This window comes from Oryza sativa, chromosome 2 (assembly GCF_034140825.1).
Source record: "Oryza sativa Japonica Group chromosome 2, ASM3414082v1".
Taxonomy (NCBI): domain Eukaryota; kingdom Viridiplantae; phylum Streptophyta; class Magnoliopsida; order Poales; family Poaceae; genus Oryza; species Oryza sativa.
Genome location: NC_089036.1, coordinates 22,895,364 through 22,917,563, shown reverse-complemented (window position 1 = coordinate 22,917,563; position 22,200 = coordinate 22,895,364). Strand labels below are relative to the sequence as shown.

The 22,200-nt window shown below is 41.6% G+C and overlaps 1 protein-coding gene and 1 long non-coding RNA gene across 11 annotated transcripts; both read right to left on the bottom strand.

Moving 5' to 3' along the window:
• Positions 1-890: 890 nt before the first annotated feature.
• Positions 891-2,490, bottom strand: LOC112937814 (uncharacterized). Its single transcript, XR_003240398.2, has 2 exons — positions 1,708-2,490; positions 891-1,238 (listed from the first exon to the last, which is right to left on the bottom strand). It is a non-coding gene; the product is annotated as an uncharacterized lncRNA (long non-coding RNA).
• A 4,514-nt stretch (positions 2,491-7,004) lies between these two features.
• On the bottom strand, positions 7,005-20,733 carry LOC4329786 (protein PHYLLO, chloroplastic). Of its 10 annotated transcripts, none has more exons than XM_066307276.1 (27): positions 20,298-20,733; positions 19,776-19,972; positions 19,576-19,693; positions 18,826-18,942; positions 18,597-18,698; positions 17,913-17,969; positions 17,356-17,424; positions 16,867-16,977; positions 16,609-16,803; positions 16,279-16,377; positions 15,178-15,744; positions 14,832-15,056; positions 14,062-14,364; positions 13,693-13,760; positions 13,295-13,453; positions 12,925-13,170; positions 12,720-12,851; positions 12,049-12,157; positions 11,117-11,269; positions 10,799-11,041; positions 10,538-10,705; positions 10,244-10,387; positions 9,701-10,162; positions 8,609-8,905; positions 8,376-8,533; positions 8,154-8,261; positions 7,005-7,926 (listed from the first exon to the last, which is right to left on the bottom strand). In XM_066307276.1, the coding sequence occupies exons 1-27, from the start codon at positions 20,688-20,690 to the stop codon at positions 7,668-7,670; spliced, it is 5,259 nt and encodes a 1,752-aa protein (XP_066163373.1). In that variant the 5' UTR covers positions 20,691-20,733; the 3' UTR covers positions 7,005-7,667. The 10 variants fall into 10 exon arrangements, with proteins under 10 accessions (XP_066163373.1, XP_066163375.1, XP_015626291.1 ...); XM_066307278.1 differs by having other exon boundaries at positions 10,799-10,894; XM_015770805.2 differs by having other exon boundaries at positions 12,925-13,050.
• Positions 20,734-22,200: the final 1,467 nt, after the last annotated feature.

Here is a 22,200-nt window from a genome sequence, read left to right as displayed (position 1 = left end):
CTGCGACCAAAGTGCTGGAATCTGAAACTGGGGCGATCATCAGTTCATCACGCGATGTCGCGATGGGACTGGGACTGGGAGGGGAGAGGGGAAGCGCTTCTCTCACCGTTCCGGTGGCACGTCTCCTTTTTTCACCGCCGACCCTATTATTTTTTAGTACCATACCGCTCGCCGTGGAGCGCGTCCCCCAGGATAAAGGAGTGCGCCCCGGAGTCTCCATCGCCGGGCCTGGTAGCGCGGGCCTTAAACTCCAGCTTCTTTGGAGGGCAGAGTTGGTAACGAGTCGGATATCCGTGGGGGCGCTAGTCTCTCGTCCTGGGTCTAAGTTTACCCGAGGCAGGCATTGCTCCCGGGGTCAGTGTCGGTAGAGCCCATGTCAAAAAAATAAAGGCCCCAGAGAAAATAAACTTTTTACCCCCGCACAGCCCACTAACTTTAAAGCAGTCATCGTGATATTTCGCGTGCTTGTCGCGGGTCTGTGGACAGAAATAACTCTCACATGCTGAGCTTACCACTTAGCGGAGTTCATCGTGATAATTCGCGAGCCCGTTTGCAAGTGTGGATATAAATGGGGGGGAGGCGGGAGGCGGCTGTGTATATGTGTTCTCGCACCGCTTTACGAGTGTACTTTGGGTTGCGCTTTAGCCACAGGTGCGGGCTTCCACGTAGTAAGGAGACGAGGAGCCTTCTCTTGTGGGAATAAGTTCACTTTAGTTCTTTATTTGTCGCCCAATCCGGGCTACGCCCCGTCCCCCAACTTTCCATAACCGTGCAAACAAGTTCTCTCGGTGGTTTTGGTTGACGTGGATTGTTAGACTAGTTCTCCGTTCCACGTGGCGCTGATGTGGCAATTGTATATTGGAAAAGTAATAAAAATCGTGGTCCCACAATTCAACCATAGAAAAAATAATTTAAAAATAAATATGGAGGGGCCCAAATGACATGTCATTCCCAAATGATCAAATCCAATCCTCTTCTTCCTCCTCTCTCCAGCTCTCCCCATCTCTCTGCTCCCTCCTCTCGCCGGGCGGCGTCCAGCACGACGGGCGGCGCGGCGGCGGTAGGCGGCGCCGGCGATGTACAGCGCATGGCTGGCGGCGGGCGATGGCGTGCGCGGCGGCACGCGAGGCGCGTGGGGCAGAGGCGGCCATCTCTCTCTTGCGCAACAGATGGATTAAGTTGTGACCACGATCGATCACTTCAAACCAAATTGAGTTCACAGCAACGAGATTCACATACTGCAATGCAGAAACGCAAACAGAACAGGCAATTCAGTTGGCCAAATGCGACAGAATGGAAGAGTTAACCACAATCCAGAGCTAGAGGATTCAAACAGCAGCACCAGAATTGCTTCACTGGGTTATGTTGCGATCGCCTAATAACCAAACTGAAATCACAGCAGCAAGGTTCAAATCACCGCAATGCAAACATAGACAAGCAATTTATGAGGCGATTCTCCACTGCTTCATCACAGATGCTCAAATCCAACCGAGGGACTCCAAGTTAGTTCAAAGTTCAAACCAATTCCCTTCCTCCAATCCACCGAACTTCCAGAAACACACGCGTACATTGAAACCACACTCGATTAAGAACAAGGCACGTAGAATCGGAACCAATTTCAAAAGTTCAAGAGCTCCGGAATTTACTCAAATTTGCCATCTCGAACTCGAAGCCACTCACGCACATGGAGCAGAGCGAATCACTTACCAGTGGAAGGGAGGGCGACGGCGAGCGAGGAAGGAGGCGCGTGGAAGCCTGCACGCCTGGAGCGGCGCCTCGCACGGACCGCACACGGATGGCTGACGCACAGGTGTGGCGCCGGCGGGAGAGGAGGGAGCGACGCCCGCGCGCTCGCCGGTAGGCCAGGGAGCTCGCCTAGCCGTCCGCCGCCCTTCTAGCTCGCCGGCGGGAGAGGAGGGAGCTCGGCACGGCTCTAGCTCCTTCGTTCCTCTTCCCCTTTCCCATACGCGCGTGCCCGGGAGGGAGTGAGGGGAGTACGAGCCGCCGCTGCCGCTGCTGTTGCCGCTGTCGCGGCGGACAGGGAGAAGAAGCCGAGGGCGGAGGCCGGGTTGGGGGAGAAGGCGAGGGCACGGAGCGTGGTGTTGAGCATGAAGGAATTGGGGGCGCAGGGGAGGGAGGCGAGGAGACGGAGCACGGCGTCGGGAGGGGAGAGCGCGGCGTAGACGGCTTGTGGAGCGGCGGCAAGCAGCGGCGGGAGCATGACGAGCGCGGTGTAGAGGCGCTTGGCAATGCCGTCCCGGCGCGCGCGGAGGGCGTCCGGGTGGTCGGCGGCGGCGACATGGATGGCAGCGTCGATGGCGTCTAGGGCGCCGCCGCGCTGCTCGCCTTCACGCGGAGCGGCGGCGCCGACCACGGCCACCGCCGCCGCCGGAGCTCGCCTGCTCCGCCGCCCACCCGCGCCGTCCTCTGCCTGAGAAAGAGAAAGAGAGAGGGGAAAGGGAAGAAGAGAGAGAAGGGAGAGGGAAGAAGAGAGGAGTGAGACTGACACGTGGGGCCCACATGGCCCCCACAATTTTAAAATTATTTTTTTGTGCAGCTGACATGTGGGGCCACGTTTTTTATTATTTTTTTTAGATATAATTGCCACGTAAGCGCCACGTCAATGCCACGTGGGACGAAAGACCTATTCAAACAAGTCACGTATGCGTCACGCCAGCCAAAACCGCTGAGGGATCACGTTTGCCCGGTTTTCGTAAGTTGGGGGACGGATCATACCCGGACAAAAAATAGAGGGACCCAAAGTGAACTTATTTCTCTCTTGTGGGGGGCAAAAAGGGCTCGCGCACTTTGACCCCCTCTTTACCAACTCTCAACTTTTTTTTATCCCCCTCTTAAGAGGCTCTAATTTATTTAGAAAAATCTTAGAGAAATCAGTTGTCAATCTCCCTCTCAACATGGACTTGAGGACGCATTGGATATTTGGGTATCCATCAATTCTTCAAAAAAAAAATTCTAGTTTTTTCCTCCCTTCCATATTCAAAAATTTTCTAAATAAATTGAGAATTCCGTAGTCAAATACTCTCTGGACTCAAGAGAACGCCATGGATCGGATACCCCTGAATCCTTCAAAAAAAATTCTAAATAAATTGAAAAATCAGTAGTCAAATACAGGCTACAAAATTGAAAAGATGCTATATGTGACATCTTTATTGAGGTTAATTTCTCAACGACGTGCTGCTGGAAAGTAGTACACTACTAGCTATGATCTATGGAGTTTGGTCACTCCTCTCCTATCTTAGCCTAGGGAGAGAAAGATAAAACTGAGAAAAAGAAAAGCTAGTCTAAATCAAAATAGATACAGCGGGATGAACTTGGCAGCTATATATCCATCTATCTTGGCTATCTATACTCATAAGTTGTGCTTCTTAGGGTGAGGCGTTGGTCCCCGGCGTTCAACCACTACTATCTTCGCAAACTGATGAACATCCGGGCTCCCTCCATGGACAGAGTTTGATCCAACTTGCACGGCTTCAACCTTCTTGGTCTTCTCCTCATCGAGCTTCTTCTTTGAATCTTCTAATCCTCTTTCTGTTGATGAACCACGGCTCGACATGGACGTGTTCTTCACTGCAAAAAAGATAGTAATACTGGTTAAAATCAACAATAGTTGAACATACGAAGAAAGAAAAAGGGAAATGCTCCTGCCACAAATTTCATGGTGCTTTTCTCAGAGAAAAACTATGGTAACAATTAATTGCTGCAAAGATGAATATGAACTTACAATGGCGTGCGTGAGCAATGGGACGGTCAAGTAAGAGCAAGGAGATGACCAAGGCGATCACAAGAAGACTCGAAGTCCTTCGGCAACTCATGATGAACATGAACTGAACTCCAATCTTGGCGTACGTGCTTCTTTTCTCTGGATGCACTACGCTCTTCTGCTCTAGCTTAGCTAGCTTGGTCAGTCAGTGAGTGAGAAAATTAACAGTGTACAGAGGAGAGGGGGGCTTAGATCGAGTAGTAAGATCTTTATAGGAAGGCAAATGCTTAGCCGCTTAATTTGTCAGTCAGCTGAGAGGAAGGCGTGGTCAAAGGCTTTGCTCAAAACTCATCTCAGATTTCTTACACACACTGTTATTATATGCCGTACGTACTCCTGTTTCTACCCTTGTTTAACAAGCCCTAGGCCTAGGCGTTGTTCTTTTTTACAGCTCGGTCCTAGTTGCACTTGCACCATATGCCACGCACTGATGCACCACGTGTGGGCTCTGCAACAATGCGTGCCGGTGCCGTGCCTTCTGCCGAGATCGAGCTAGCAGTGGCTGGGCTTCGGGAGTTGAGCTCCCTGTTGGAATCCCGCGGCCAATCGGCCACAACACCACACACACATCTCGCCAATTCGCCATGAGACTGGTTTCTAATACATGGGTGGTGTAAAGTTTTGGCGTGTAGTATAGAGTGTTTTGACATTAATAAAAAATAATTATAAAATCATCAATAAACCGCGAGACAAATATATTAAGCCTAACTAATCCGTCACTAGCATATGTTTACTGTAACATCACATTCTCAAATTATAGAGCAATTAGGCTTAAAAGGTTCGTCTCGTAAATTAGTTGTAATCTGTGTAATTAGTTACTTAACATATATTTAATACTTCATACATGTGTTTAAATGTTCGATATGACAGGATGAAAAATTTTGTGTTGGGATCAGGGCGTGTGTGAGCGTGTGACTGGGCAACACTTCTCACATGGTTGCGCCTGCGCGGCGGCAGGTTTTCTCGTTTATAAAAAGAGGGAAGTTGTAGAGCGATTCTACGGCACTGACACTAGTGTTAAAAGACCAGGATCCAAGGCAAGGGGCACCCGGGATGGATCAAGACTCGCACCCCTAGGAAGTTTTGAAAAACCAACATTCAGGAATCGGGACAGAAGTCACAGAAGGCGGAGGTGTGAGATGCCTCTCTCTGCGTGCAGTCGGCTGGTTATTACGAATTCCGACACGGTTTTAACCCACAAAAGTAACCGACCGCGGCAACTTGGTAGCAACAGTACCATTGCAAACGGAAGGCGGAAAACACATGGAGCAAGTGGTTTCGAGCATAGTTTTATTGCACAAATCAAGCAGATTCATTTCTAGCTTTACAACTGCAAACTTCATTTGTTCGATCAGCTTTGAGCAGATGAGATTGTAACACCATATCCCATTTAAAGTCCATAATGATGTGTTGCTTTATACCTAGGTGATCAGCAGTGTTATTGTAGTTGTAGGCGATTGGTACTGTGAAATTAATGTGTTGATTTAATCTATGTGATAAACAATTGTCAAAAGTAAGTGTTTATTGAAAATACAGTGAATAATGTTTTCGGTCGGTGAATAGTGCAGTCAGCAATGGGTGGTCGGTCAGACCGGAGGTGTTGGATAGCCCGGCGGTTAGACCAGCAGACTCTGGGTTGTAGTTGGTTTCGGGTTGTTTTCGTGGGATTTCTAAATTGCTTCATGTTTATGACTTTTAGATGTTTCTTTTTGTATGTGATACTATTTTATGCTGATATGAGTCAAGTTGGTGCGAACTTATACTCGAATACAGAGAGTCTCTTTGTTGTTTATGTGCAGGTGTTGCTTGAGGTTATGTGAGTATAGTCGGTAATGGATCAGGACTAGGCTTGGAAGAAATTGAGGTCCAAATGGTCATATCACACAGGATGCTTAGGCTAGAAACCATGCATGTGGAGTGAAGGTTTCCATAAAGTATATACATAGTGTTGTGTACGTATGGGAAGAGGTCCAAGTTTAGAAAGATTAGAGCGCGGAGTTGTATGAGAATGTTGTTTACCTTGTTGAGTAGGTTTCCTATGTGATTGGGAATTCTAGTTCTTGTAGGATTTGTGGCTAGGGGTAGCCACGTTGAGGATATAAATAGATGAGGGGTTGATGCTAGAAGTATATCAATTTTTTAGGAGAGAAAAGTTATAGTTTTGCTTCGAGGCTTCAATACTAGTTGACAGAGGAGTGCTTTAGATACACTTTGTAAACACATATTGATGCAATAAAGTTGATCTACTTTCAAGAGTTTCGTCTCGTCGATATGTGATTTTTGGATCCCGATGGTCAGACCGACAATTGGCGAGCAGTCTACGGCAGGACTACTGCGGTTTAACCGGTAGCAATCAACATGTTAGGCCTCCCCCGCCCCTCTCCTCCCCTTCCCGTCTCTGCCGTCGCAGTGTCGGCAGTGGGCGGCGAGCGGCGACAGCGCCCTCCCCTCTCCGTCAGCAGCGGGCGGCAAGCGGCGACACCGCTCTCCCCTCCTCCCCTTCCCCTCTGTCGGCGGCGTCAGCAGCGGGCGGTGGCAGGCGTCGGCGGGTGGGAGGCGGCACAGGTGATGCGGGCCCACCTTATCGTCACCGGAGGCACTCCGCCTCCTTCCCCGCTGGCCTCCGGGTTGCCATCGCCGTCGGCATCCTCGTCCTTGACAGGAGGGAGGAGCGCCGGGCCCGGGCCGGCGATGGCGCGAACGAACAGCATCGCGGCGAGCGCGGCCAGGAGCTCTCCTTCTTTCTTTGTTCTTCTCTTCTCTTTTTCTTATTTTCTGAAGGACTGTAGTTCAGAATTAATGTTCATGTATATAATTAATCTTCTGTTTGAAGAAGTGTAGCTGCAAATTAGTCCCCTTTTTGCAAGTGAGACTAGGGATGTGTTCGGATTCCAGTGATGGGAACTAATCCCTCTCACACGGAAAACGGAGCGGTTTATTAGCGCGTTATTAATTAAGTATTAGCTATTTTTTTCAAAAATGAATTAATTTGATTTTTTAAAGCAACTTTCGTATAGAAACTTTTTGTAAAAAACGCATCGTTATACAAACACAGCCTAGGAGTTGTGCATAGCAATGAGTTATGTATGATTTTGTTGTTGAATATGTTCATTCAATCTGTGGTATCAAATTGTTGTTGAGTATGTACGTTCAATCGGATTTGGGTAATATGCAAGTAGTAATAAACAATGAAAAAAAAGGAAAAAAATACCTTTAGTCCCGATTGACAACACCATTCGAGATATCTTAGTCCCGGATTAGATATCTCGGTTTGCAAAGGGTTCCCCAGTAGTGTCACTGTGTCAGGAGCTCAGCTCGGATGTGAAGCTGGCCAACATGTTTTTTTCACGGATATGCATAGGACTTGCATATCATTTTGTATTAATAAAAAAGGGTCACGGCGAGAGAGAGTGGCAACTAACCAACAGGCAACAGCATATACAGAGCAGCAAAATATGAAAAGAGCACTGTACAGCTCGGGACAATGCTGCAGCACACAAGTACTCCTAGAATTCGTCCTCACAAGTACTCCTATACCGCTATACGTGAAGCTCATCAATGATGATTTTTCCTGCTACTCGTTGGAGGGAAGAATCTTCATCTCTGAAGACCCTCGCATTGCGTTCTTTCCTTACCAAGTCTGTCACATGGTTAGGAACTTTGCATGATAATGGAGTCACATCCCTTCTCTCTGGATCTAATCTTTAATCCTCCCCCACCAGTCCACAATGAGAATAGTTCCCGGGCTGGTGTAGGTGAGACTACCGGCGGCAGAATAGCATCCAGAACTGCCGCACCCATCCGCACCAAAGAGTTGGTCTGCTCTGCTGTCTCTGGCTATCGCTGTAACTTGAACTCCTCTACATAGATAATTCCATTTCGTAATCTACTTGGATATCACGTCTGGTATATCCCTTACCAAGAACTTCCTGATTGCTCTAACTAAAGGAAGAGGGTTCTCAACGTGCACGGCGTGGCCGCTGTCTGGAATAATGATCATCTCACATAGACCATCGGATTCGCGATCCTTGTGCTTTCTTATCTCCCTGCACATTTGCTGCGATATCTCTTTGAATTTTGGGTCCTTTTCACCTGCGACGATGAGGAGAGGGCTCTTCAAGTGCTTCAAATCTTCCCACAGGGACCTAGAACATTGAAACTAACATGAGATCGAATCACACATGATTTTCTTATTACACAATCACTAATGTAATATGACCATCAAAGTGTTCACAGGCTCTATATGTATCATCGGCACACTATATTTTTTACCACTATTAACGTCAAAATTACTAACGGACTCGATGGAACATGACTTTATGGATATCATCAATGAAAAATATAATACGGAGTATGGGAAGGCAAGCCTTACTTTTGCGTCCCTATGCTTGAGTCAGCGAGAACCTTAGATAGAGCTTTGATATTATTGTGTTTCATTCGTGTCCTCACTAGAGAATCAAATTTAGGATGTTCTCGTAAACTGTAAATTTGGTCATCCATCAACAGAAAATATCCCAGAAAAGGAAAAGAAAAAAGGCATGTCAATACATTTTTGGCAAAACAAAAGTATATTGTCACTGCATAACAATATTACCTGGCCCACATTTTCGCAGAGTACCACGTCTCGAGAAAATTTTCCAGTCCACAAGAAGACAAGAAGTGGGCTCTTGATCTATCAATAGCACTACGACGTCTTTTACTTGCCTCGTCTCTCAATCCAGGACTACCCGAAATTATAACAGCTCCACTTATCTGTCTTAACGGGACTGCGTTAGAATCATAAAAATAAAGAAATAAACACAAAAGGTACAATGTCGAGAAATTTACCTTGTGGTTTTGATTTAATGCCATGTGTAGTGCAATCCTTGCACCCATTGAGTAGCCAACAACAACCACCGCTCCATCAGTTATATTTCTTATCAACTTCAGTAACAAATCTGCAACTGATTGAACTGAAAAGGAGATTTGGTTGGAGTTTTCAACATCATGCTGTAGAATTTCGGACTCGCCATGGCCAGGAAGATCGACAGCTATAACCCGTGCACTAGGAGAGAGAGCTTTCATCATTGGAACCCAGTCTTCACTCGTACCAAGAAATCCATGAAGAAAGAGAATAACCTTTTCCTACATTGGTTAAATCATGACAATAGTTACTGTGACAGCACCATCTTACTACATACGGAGAAACTACCAGTATCTCAAGTATACAGTGCAAGTAAAACTTAGATAATTGAACATATGCTTGCATCTGGTTTTTAAGTGGATAACTGGACAACCAAAATCAAAGGAGTAAAAACATAAGCAGAAATTTAACTATTACTGAGATTAGGAACAAGGCACACAAATGAAAAGAGAGCGTCAAAGCACTCCCAGAATGTATGAAACTTGTCCATTGATTGAATGATGTGAATAGAAAACAGATAACATCATAATTAGCAAGAAAGACAAACTCAAGAGAAAACATGTAATTATGAATGTGCTTCCTTCAAGAAATGAACCAAGGACCTATCAAATATATTATTGAATCATTCATATGGAGATAATAATGTTTTCACTTGAATTTTAACTGTTAGTACTAAGAACAGTAGTTTTAAATCAATACGTGAACAATATTCTGCAGACCTTTGTGATAGTTCCGCGGTCTACAGCATACCTCCTTAAATCCCGAGTAAAGTAGGATACATGTCGATTAAAAGAATTCCATCTTTTGAAACTATGATATGCTTAGCAATATATTCCAGTTAATATGCTACTAGCAATAGCTCCTGCTGTTTGCAACTTAATCATCTAATTTGCTCTCATACTGCAAATATCTAGCCATGGATCTCGTGTCAGACACTGAGCACTAATCTAAACCCTCTTATATAACAAGCTGGTAATAAACTGTTGGTTTTCAAAAGAAAATTGAAGAAATCTTACATGTGTGCAATCACCACCCTCTTGAAGCTTGACTTGATAAGAAAAATTATCCCCATCAACTTGGATGAAATATGACCTCAATTTTTCTTCACTATAAGTTCTTTCTATCTTCTTGTCGTTTATAACTAAATGCTGGAGATAGCCATGGGCATCTTCTGCCGAAGCTCTGATTCCATCACCAAGTGGTGGCGCATGGATTTTTAACTTTTGATCTGAAACATCTTCCCTTAACCATTGGTATGTTCCAAGTCCATGTGCCACATTTCCACAAGAACCTCTGTTCTTTATTCTGGATGTTATGTCATTTTGTCTGTCAACATAATGTGCAAACTGTATATAGGTTGCCAAACCTACAGAACTCTCATAGGTGCTACTGATGACAGCCATCTTATCATGCATGTGAGCCCATTTTGCTATATAAGCTGCAGTCTCAAAGCCACCAACAACACTGGGTTTTATAACCTGAATATCAACATGAAAATGAGGTCAAATCTAGAAAATGAAGCATCAGCTTGAAAACTAGCCCGTAAAGTTTGAACTCACAAGAGCAACTATTCCTGGATGTGAAAATTGATGTAGCTTAGGGATTACATCCCCTGTAAGGTTGTCGATAGTCTCGTCTAGTGCAACAGGCAAGCCACTATTTTCACAGAACTTGATGATGTCATTTACAGAGTCCACTGGTTCCTGTGGTTAAAACAAATGAAGACTCTCAAGGAAGAACTGCATGAAAAACAGTCTCTTCCCCAACCAGTATTATGATATGCTGGGTACAAATTTAATGCTTTGTCTATTTTAGATTTTCGATGCATATCAGATGAATAAAAGGCAGATTACCTCGATGTATTGCAAACATAAGCCTTTTACCCTGGATCCAAAATCAATTGCCTGTTCATATGTCCATTTCCTATTTGCGTCAGCACGGATATTGATCTTGTATCCTACAATTTCCCTTACTTTTTGAATAACAGCTGCATCTTCAGCGGGATTTTCGCGACGCCCAACCTTTGGGAGATTTTAAAAAGAAGCAATGTACAGATTCTTTTAGAAGCTAATAAATTCAACTTCCTATAATTACTGAACTGGTAGAAGATTTACCTTCAGTTTAACGGTGGTGAAACCTTCAGCAACAAGTTTGACAACAGCAAGTGTTACATCCATTGGAGTGCCACAGGAGTCTACGAGTGCACATATCTGTATGTTTGCAGTGCTGCTCTGATTATATTCGACCACATTGGAGCCAGTAAAAATACCATAGGATCTATCTATTCGTTGTGACTCCAGCAAATTAAGAATAGCCATCTCTAGACCACACTTAACACTAGGGAATACTGAAGAAGGCTGTGAAGAAGAACACGCGGAAAAATATCAGTCTCTCGTATGTTTTTCACAGAAAATTTTCTTAAGTCAACTTACAGGAATCCCAAGGGTTGTCCATATCCAATTGGAGAAGGATCCTCTCAACAAAGGAACAACATCTAGCTCAGCATCTTTCATTCTGTGAAAGAGAAACCTAAGCTGTTCTTCAACATCCAACAGATCCTCCTCATGAATTTCAATTGGTGCAACCTGTTATTTTACAAGGGTAAAAAATAATACTTAATAAAAGCTAAATAAATGCACGGTGCAACATGTAATATATTTTTAGACGAAACAAAGTTAGGAGTTCTGCCAATCAATTAAGAGGAATGAAGAAATAACAGACCAGCCTCAACTAAGTTTACAAAAACTAGAAGCCAATAAACATAAAATAAAACTACTGTAAAACCAACACCAAACCTCCAGTAATATGCTGTATATTCCTTCAGTGAAACATGGGCATGCATAAGAAACATTTTTCTGTATTATCCATTTGAAGGATAACATCTTCTTCAAGTATAAAACTGTGAGGTAAGGTAATTTTTAGACCAAATTAATTTGCACGAGGAAAAATATCCTGCCTACTACAAGTTTGCCAGATATTCTGGTTGAAGCACAACATGAAAAGTAACCTTAAACTGCTATAACATATATTCAGCTAATATACAAGGTCAAATGATTATGTTAACTGGAGTATTTTTTTAATTAGTGTTTTATGTAAATGTTCACCCACTCTGTGGTTCTGAGGGTTTTTTTCTAGTATTAAAGTCAGAGTTTAGATCTGGACCCACTTCCATGCTTCCATGAGTATTTGGATCAAGCTAAAAAAATTGTAAAGGAGAAATGCTCCAGACCAGTCCATTTCCTACTTGAAAACTGTGAGTAGACAACTAAGATAACATTTTAGTATAGCATAATTCAAGAACAGTAATTAAGGCCCACAATGAGTTAGAAAAAACAGACAGATTACAGTAGTAATAAAATCAAACCTCGCCGAATCCCACAATGCTGTCACCCACACATAACTTTAGTATGAAACCTTCATGAAAGAAGCTGCTTTCTGATATCCCAGATGTACGTGGTGCAGCAAGTTGGATCCTGCATAGAAGGTAAATCCTAAAATAAGAGAGTTCCCAGTTCTAACTACTGTTACACACTTTGTAATTTGTCATTGTATACTTTTGAAAATTCATAAAAAAATCTATGTTAAAATATGTTCACTCAAAAAAATATGTATAAAAATATAATCGTTGTACTGTACCAAAAGGAAAATAAATGACTTATCAGAACTTTTGCAAACAATAACTTTCTTGTCTTTTGTGTGTGGTGATACACAATACATTTGATCATATATTTGCGCAATTTGTGTCTCTGCACATTGTAGCATGCCCTGCATGTTTTTTTTTTCTAAATTTTGTAAGCTGCAAAATCCAAAACATGACTTTCTTGTCTTTTGTGTGTGGTGATACACAATACATTTGATCATATATTTGCACAATTTGTGTCTCTGCACATTGTAGCATGCCCTGCATGTTTTTTTTCTCTAAATTTTGTACAGCTGCAAAATCCAAAACATGGTTTAGCTACACTTATGTTTAGAATTTCCAGGCTGTGTGACCTGTGCAGGAGTGAGGTGTGTATTGATTGGTTAAGGATGTACCTGTAAAACATGTATTCTGCTGCATGTATTCTACCAACAGAAAAGCCATTTACCCCATCCTTACAATATGGACCTCCCAGAAGATATGCCAGATGCATGGTTGCACTATGGTCTGTGAACATGCTTATAATTCTGCAGAATGAGAATGAGCATATAAACGCGATGTAGACCAAAATAATCAAAAGAACTAGTTTGAATATAAAACCTATGAAAGTTGGCATTATCAACAATGCGATTCTCCACTTCGACAACACAATCAACATGCCCCTCATGGGACTTCACTAAGGCATCATGAAGTTCAGCTTTTGTCTGAACTAGAATATGTTTTATCCTGAAATACAACTCATGAGAATGCTGGGGATGCAAAATTGCCACCAGAAAGTTATTTGTTGTATCCACAGCTGACTCCATAACCAATAATGTAACAGGCAGAAGTCTCAGCAGAAAACATCTAATAAATCCCAGAATCAGTAACAGCGATGCTACGTTAGCATCAGGCAGGCATATTGTTAAAATTGTATTTCTATAAGCAAGGCCGAGGTATGTAAGCACCAGAATACAACAATCGCTTTTACCTGTGTGCAGCACAGAGTTTGGAAATCGATATGTCATGCAAGGTGTAGAAAAATTTCTCCAAAATTTGGAGTGAAGCTGTTTTTGCAACTGGTAGAAGGCTGAAGATTGCACCACCATGGTTGTTAATGACAATTACTGTCATGGGTTTCCTCTGCGTCCTTCAGGAATGTGAGATGCATTATCACTTTATCAGAAATAAATATTCATTTAAGTAGATGGTTATACAATAGCTTTACAGAGAGAATATCTGTAGTTCTTTTTATTTCTTTGACTAAGTAGTAATGCAAAAACAAATGCTTGGGTCAATGAAAAATAAATTAAGGAAATGACAATGAGCCAATGACTCGCAGAAAAACAAACGGTGGTGGATAGCATAGAATAGATTCAAACTGTAAACCTTTGGTTCAGAAGTGACAATCCATTGGTATCATGAAGAAAAGATATGTCACCAATCACACAGAATACCTGAAAATAGTGCAGCCAAGTCAAATTTCTGCCAAAAGCTTACTCAAAAAGAAGTACAGCATAAATGCATTGGCAACTGTCAGTATCTAGGAAATACACAATAAAAATATTATAAGATAATCAGAGTAGTTTGAGAACTGCAGGTGGCTGTGATGAAAATTAGGAATATTCTCTTTGAAGCATAGTGTTTTTCATTGTCCCCAAGTTTGTGCAGCTGCAGCAAGCGCATTTATGCATTCCATATCTAGGGTAACAAATTTCATCACATGAAGTACCCATATGAGCTAAATAACTAACTTACATGCTTGTTTGATCCAATGGCAAATCCAATTGATGTACTAAGCAAACCATCAATACCACTTGCTCCCCTGTTCCCAGCTACTGGTGCACCAAGAAAGCCTGGAAAATGGTGCATCATAGCATTATTTGCATTTGTACTATGGTCAATCCAGCCCTTGCCAAACATATCCAAGTCTCGAATGACCATGCTATTCCCAATAAACATAGTAGCATCGCCATAAAGTGCTTCTCCAATTACATGAGCAACATATGGTTCTGTAAGTGAACATTCTGAATGCACCTGAAACATTATCTCCTGTGAAACCTGGAATAAACAACAGTTATCAGGATTAGAAAAAAGCAGATGATGGCAACAAAAGGTGTTTGTTAGTTATTTCCAGAAAAAATCTGTTCAAGGGCATGCTTACAGAATTGAATTCCTTATGTAGTCAAGTTTCCATGGGGACAAATATATGAACTAGAGGCAGTTGGTTAAGTGATAAACCCCTTCATGCATGCTATTTACAGATTTCAGAAAGAGACATTAAATATCAATTGAGTTTTCAACTTTCAATGTCAATACTATTTCAAATCAATTTGTGGTGACCTTTTACCTATACTATAACCTGGGTGTAGGGTGTATAATACCAAAGTTTACTGCAGAAAATGATTGAAACAAATGACTAAGGTTCAGGAAGGTTGCTTACACATAAGGACAAGTTTTATCCTATCCATACTATCAGAATATTTTGTTGCATATTTTCAAGATAACTACCCTCTTATGGACCATACCGCTGAATTCAGAACCATTAAAATATCTGACCATCTGCTTGTCTTTGTTTGGAAATTACACTGGCACAGACTAGCAGCAAATTCAGTTATAGTAGCCTGGATTCTGTGAGTGACAACATGTGAAGGATCATGGCGGCATGGGTGTGCATCAATTAAGATGTAAGAAGACGGGGAGCAGGACTCAAGATATGTTCCCACTCGTTTGCTAGTGATCCGGCTTCCAATCTGTCAAGCAAAAAAAAAAAGAAAGGTGTCATTATAAATATATCACATAATGAAAAGGAATTCAAATGATTAGGTAATGCAAAAGTATGGAATAAAAAGAAGAATCAGTGAGGAGATGAACCTGGACAATAACATCTGGAGTTTTCCAGCTTTTAACAGATTCAGACAGTAGAATTTGATCTATGTGGTCTATAAAACAAATGCTCTTATCTAGTCCTGGAATTGATTTCTGTACTTTCCTCATTCGCAATCCAGACAGAACATCAGCAGCAATCGGCCAGGAAAGGTGTCTAGCTAGTAAAGTCACAGCCCAGATATCATCTTCTGTGTGAATAGCACCAACTAATAAAAGCCCCTGGTTTGCGTTCTTTACAATCTCCAGAACCTCCCTTACTGAACAAGAATAGTTACCTAATGCAGAAACCATTTTCATTCCTAGGTATCTAGTGTATGGTTCTCTATTTATAAACCATTTGTCCAACCCTTTCAAACAGTCAACACTCCAATCTTGATATCCGTAGTCTAGTGGTTCTCTAAAAGCACAGTTTATATGCACTGGCCCTTGTGGTGCTTGCATGGCATAGTAGGCTGCTGAATCAACTGTTGTAAGAACCATTCTCGCGTAAATATGATCATCTGGTGGAGGGAGACTAAAAAAGTGTCTTACAAAACTGCCAAAATGATTTACCTGAAAATAGTTAAAAAAAAATGTGACGAGTTCTTCACAAGAATAACAGAAGAACATCATAGGCTTACCAGATAAGTTTGCATATGCTATAGAGGCAGTATGCCATTAAAAGGAAATAAACATAAAACTATATGCATAAACTGGAATGGTAATCCAGCAAATTCCAAGTTCACTGTATGGGTCTTATTGCGTGAGGAATATAGGCCTTTGCTTCTCAAGTTCACTGTATGGGTTTGACTAGTGTTCTGTATATGTCTTTGCTTGAGTGAGACACATAGGTCATGTGAGGAATATATATGGATTGTACAGGTAGGACATAATTTTGATGGTGCTGAGAAATAAAATAAACACTAAAACATAGTTAAGGGAACAACATGATTGGCTTTATGTGCATGACAATACTTATAAGCAATTTAAGGCAATTAAAAGGTAGCCAAAATTCTGAATTAACAGTGCTGATTCGAAGCTCTTTTCAGAATAGGAGCTATTGCCAGAAACTTTTAGTTTTTGTAATATTGTATTCAGTTACAATACCTGATTGATGGCTTGGTTGGCTCCTACATCCTGCAGCTCAGGAGGACGATCAGCTGTGAGTAAAATAAGTGGTACGAAATCTTGACTTGCCTCCACCACCTACATATGAATCTTGATTAAACACTATAGACTATTTCTCAATAGTTGATATATCCATTACTGCATGGATTGCCTGTAGTAGCACATAGAGAGCATAAAGGTATACACTACACAGATGAAGTTATAGCAACAAGACTTGTTGAATTGTGATTTCAGCAAATGGTGGGTATTTCTGTAAAGGCTGGAAGTAAGGAAATAAAAAAAGTAAGAAAGAGAAATGTTCCAACTCACTGAAGGAAGGAGATTTGATACAGCAGTTCCTGATGATGTAATTACTATTGCAGGCTTCCGAGAACCTCTCCCATAGCCAAGAGCATGAAATCCAAGTGAACGCTCATCATAACATGATATGCAGGTTGTCAAAGGATGGACTGAAGCAGAAAGTGCAAGTGGGGATGATCTCGACCCTGGAGCTATACAGAAGTACTAAAGCAAACCAGGTCAGAGGCATGGTAAAAACGCTAGAGCTATGTATTCAGTTAAGCTTACCGTAAAACCAAGCCTGACAAATTCTTCAACTATGAAGGATGCCCATGCCAAATTAATGTTAGAGCATCTCCTAATGAAAGATTCAATTTTGTTGCTTTGCAAACATAAATCCTATAAAAAAATTAGATAAGTACAACTTCAATTACAGAGAGCAAATTACATACTATCTGTTTTTAAGCTAACCCACCAATTATATCATATTCTAATTATATGCATCATTTTTTTTAAATTGGAAAGTAGAAAATGCTGTAGGAAAAGGCTTACTACAGAAAGCTTGTACTCCCTCCGTTTCACAATGTAAGTCATTCTAGCATTTCCCACATTCATATTGATGTTAATGAATCTAGATAGGCATATGTCCAGATTCATTAACATCAATATAAACGTGGGAAATGCTAGAATGACTTATATTGTGAAACGGAGGAAGTATTTAACAAAATAATTTAATGGTTATTTATGAAAAAAAGAAACTCAGGTAGAAACCATTACCATGTTTGCACAAAACAAGAACTGCGGCGAAAACCGAACAAATGACTGATCAGAAGTTGGGCAATTCTCCTACAGACAAAAGAATAAGTTCCATATCCGATCAGGGATATAAATTCAAGTTTATTGTGTCTAGTCTTATAAGAGAACATGAACAACAAAAAGTTTAAAAAGGAAATAATAGGAAAATTATGTCTGTCCTAATAATTGTGGCGAGGTCTATGTGTACCCATGAACTTCTTGACTTTAACTTTTTGGTCCATGAATTTGTGGAGTTGGTCAAAAGCAATTCAACTAACTAACAGGTAGGCAAACTTGTTAGTTACCAGGTAATGCAGGGCAGCAGGGACGTAAAAAAAATAATCTTGAATTACTATTATAAATGTGATAGGTGTGAATGTGCCTTCCAGCAAGATACAGACAAAATATCCATAAACCGCAAAGAAAGAAACATAATATTCCTTTTTGCAAGGGGCATTTCTTATATTAAAACCAGGGATTAATCTCAATTGCAAAGTAATGAAATAGCTTAAAGAAGCTTACCAGGGTTAAGAGGATACCTTTTCCGTGACAGCTTTGCCATCTATTACAGCGAGAAATTCAGCATCCAAGTATACCTGGAACAGTGGATTCAACAAAATCAAATTGAGCACTTTGATGTCTGATGATAATAGGAATAGCAGATAACTGTCGAAATACATAAACAGCTATAAAGAGTGTTTGCGTGCAAACTAGAACTATGTTCCATAACTCACAAACTGGTTAACGATGAATAGCCAAAACTCTGTATGGAATACAATATGAGCACCCAATCTATATCATTAGCCATAGCTAATTTTTTTGGAAGCCAGCATGTTCTATATGTTAAAAGGCATAGACGTTTCATTTATCTATTTTTGTTGAAAAAGAGGATTTTTTTTATCATTCAACCAAAAACAAAATGGTGGGAAGAATGGCCATTAGAGATTGGAGAAGCAATTGTTGCAAACTTCAGTAGAGCACATCACAAAACTCTGCTATTATAATCCTCCGTAATATAACTAAATAATGTTTCAGACTCAAAACCCTGTGAACTAATTAAGGCATAGAAGTAAGAACATCGGAATAGTGAATATGAGTGTTCATGTGAAGGCCTGATACAACTGAAGCTTCATCACAGATGGACTTTGCAGAGTGGAGAACAAATGGCACAAGCGTAAATTCATGAAATTAACAAAGTGATTAAGATTGATAGAAATATGTACCAACTGAGTATTCCTGCTCTCTGACATACGCGATTCTCCAATGTAACTTGTTACCATGTTTTCATAACAGATAGTAGCTGAAGAATCATAGCTACTCCATATCTTACAGGGGAAAATACAAAACAGAAAATTAATTGTTTTAAAAGAACATGGAAATGCTATATTAATATGAAAGAAAGTTAAACAGAATTAAATATATTTTTTTCTTAATCTAGTTAGTTCCACATACCTGACTGAAACAAGATTCAAATAAACAAACAGAATCCTCAAATGTGTGAGACACGGAGTCATCCCAAACAATAGTTGACGATAACATGGAATAGCCATCAAATTCACTCAGCTCAACCTGTAAATTCAATTTTGCTGATCATCACGAATGCTATAAGATCAAATATCTACATTATGCCTGCAGAAGATAACCAAGAAAGAATTCTGTAAATTCTTACTGCCTCCTATGTGACTTGTATGCAAGAATGCAAGAAAAATCCTCAACCAAGTTGACCTCCACTTTTAACCCTTTGCATTTGCATTACTTTCTGTGCAATAACTTACCAGTCAAAGTAGGTCATAAAGCGTTGTGATCCTCTTGTAAATTGTTTATGTAGATCTTTTTAATACATTAAAAAAATGTTCTAATAGGCTAACTTCTATGTCATTTTTCTAGATATAAGTGCAGTACTTGTGCCACTCATGCATGTTCAGAATAGGACTTTCTTTGCACCAACGGATTACTTTGAGGACCCCACCACAATCATAAAAAGGCTAACAAGAAAAATTCAGGTGTAAAACTGTTTCTGTTGTCTGACAATATGATATTAAACCATGTAACCAAATTTATACAGGGAATGTCATATCACAGAACTTCGAGGATTTTCCTTGCTAAATTCAAAATGGCTTGTACACATAGTCTGTATCTCGCACCAACTTGATAAATATTCAGGTAGCTAGAGTAGCACCACAGAATACTGAAAGTTGTTACCTGAGGAATAAAGAAGTAAAATGAACCAATTCTCTCCTCTAAAGACAATAGTTCCTTGTCATATTTAACACCTACTGATCCATAGGCTCTAATCAAGTGTGAATTAAACGAAAGATATCTGCAGGGACAAACAGGTCCTAATTTAGTTAGAAACACCCTGCATCACACGTACGCTACGGAAAGCAATAGAGAGGAGGCACCTTGATATCAAATCAAACCCATTATCTACTCGAGAGGAACCATGAAAGCAAATTGCAGAGCCAGCGCCAGAGATTTCAAGCTGAATTGATGAATCAGTGGTTTGCTTCCTCGACAAATAAAACTGAGGAAACAATGATGATCTCTTAAACTGTGTGCACAGCCATTTGAGCGCCTTCGTACTGGGTGGAACAAGCACCTGCACCGTTGCATTGTCAGAACTGAGAATTAATCATCATTGTTTCACTTGTTGCTTAGACCGTAAGGGATAAACAAATCCAAATGCATCGCAAAGCATAAACAATGAGCTAGACGCGAGCTCGATTTACGCCTATTGCGTCAAGGAGCTGAGTGGATTATTCAATAATTTCACAGTGCTGGATTAAAATTCGTAAGGGAGGGGGGGGAGCATGTCGCCTCGCCGCCGCGCAGCAAATATTGCAGCGGCTGCTCACAACGAAACCAACTGCAAATCTGTAAAACACGACATATCCCCTCCCACACAGCCTCGCTGGGCGGCTCACCTCGAACCGGATGACGCCGCTCGCGGCGGCGGCAGGCGGGCAGGCCTTCACCTCCTCCCCGGCCCGCCGCAGCGCGGCGAGGCCGTCCCCGAGGGTGAGCACCGGCGGCAGCCTCCGGGTGAACGACACGTCCACGGGGAGGTCGCGGTCGCCGACCTCGCCCACCTCGTCGACGTCGATCACGATGCCCGCGCGCCTCGCGGCGACGGCGCGAAGGAGGAGGAGGCCGCCACCGCCGCCGCCGCATAGGCAGCGGCGCCGGCGAGGGGCGAGCAGAGGACGGCGAGGGGATAGGAGAGGAGGAGGAGGAGGAGGAGGAGGGGTGGTGAATGTGCCGGGGAGGACGGGGAGGGGGAGGAGGCGGTGACCGGAGGAGAAGACGACGGCGAGCATTCCGGCGAGGTGGGTGGAGTGAATAGGAGGAGACGGCAGGTGTAGTGTTCGAAATTTTTAAGCAATTTTTAATGTGAGGGGATAAGGTTTCTGGGCCCACGTGGACAGAATTTTCAGATTTCCGGCCTACACGTATATATGGGCTAGAGATCGGCCCAATCAAAATATCTCAAATCGTCCATGCCAAATATAATGTTCATTCAATTTTTCCTCAGAAATATTCGTTATACAATTTTTTTTGCAGAAATATATTATCGATATCGTACAACCGTTACGCGAAAATAACATGGTGACGTCGTGGACGGTATCGCACGATGAAAGTACGAGATAACGCGAGACCGCGCGGTCTCGCGGAATGAAAGAGCGAGACCAAACGCTCTCGTGAAATCAAACAGCGAAATTGTCCAATATCTCCATTTGATTAGTAATTAATTAATCAATTAACAATCAACTAGTAATAATTAGTGATTAATTATCCTAGTTAGCAATTAATTAATAATTAATTAATCACTAATTAGGATAATTAATCGCTAATTAAATCATAATGGCACCGGTATCGCTCCTTGCTTGAGCGAGACCGAACAGTGTCGCACTTATAATCCGCGAGACCGCGCGGTCTCGCGTCGCGTCGCTACGCGAGACCGCACGGTCTCACATTTTCTTTGCGCAATACCGTCCGCGACGTCATTCCACGTCATTTTCACGCAACGGTTGTGCGAAACCGACGGTATATTTCTGCAAAAAAATTTGTATCCCGAATATTCCTGAGAAAAAATTGAACGAACAATGTATTTTCAAATTTAATTCTGGTTATAATAGGGTTAGAGATGGGTTGATCCATCAACTTGGACTAAATAGATGGGTAATTTACAGGGTCAATCCACTTGATTAATCTATTAAGTGAATTTATGGTTTGATTTACTTGCATCCATGCCTGGTAGGTTTCATACTGAACTTAAACTTTTGAGTGGAACCAAAACTAAACTTAACTTTTTAGTGGAACCAAAACTAATCCATAGATAAACATCGCTTTCTAGGTTGATCTATATTATCCATGGGTTATTAGGGTTGATCTAACTTGATGTCGGTAGCCTTGTCACATCATAGTAGAAGGAGCAACCACTCCATACAACTCAAGCTCCTCCATCTTCAACATTGCTAAGACCATAAACAAATGGTGATCATGTTGACGATATAGCTCTAAGCCTCTAACTAAAAGGGACAATATCAAGATGTGCTAAGGTTTAACTCTTTTATTCTTGTGCGTCTTTAGTCGAGACCTTTATTATTTTGGATTGATATGACTCTCTACTACTTAGAATTGAGTATAAAGACAATAGTTCAACACTCGAACAGTTCCTATGCCTACAAAACATAAGAAAAAAAATTACTATAGCATAAGGGGAAACTTTACTGTACAAGTTATATCTTTAAATACTTTATTTTAGAAACTTAAAATAACATACTTAAGGGGGAAAACGACTATATATTCTCACACATCATGTATTGT

Excerpts from the sequence above, each read along its gene's own strand:
- LOC4329786 (XM_066307275.1), bottom strand. The coding sequence starts at position 20,690 with ATGCTCGCCGTCGTCTTCTCCTCCGGTCACCGCCTCCTCCCCCTCCCC. Across the intron at positions 16,978-17,355 it reads TCTTGTTTTGTGCAAACATG|GATTTATGTTTGCAAAGCAA; the intron begins GTAATGGTTTCT and ends ATTTTTTTATAG. Across the intron at positions 16,378-16,608 it reads TATCAAATCTCCTTCCTTCA|GTGGTGGAGGCAAGTCAAGA; the intron begins GTGAGTTGGAAC and ends ATTCATATGTAG.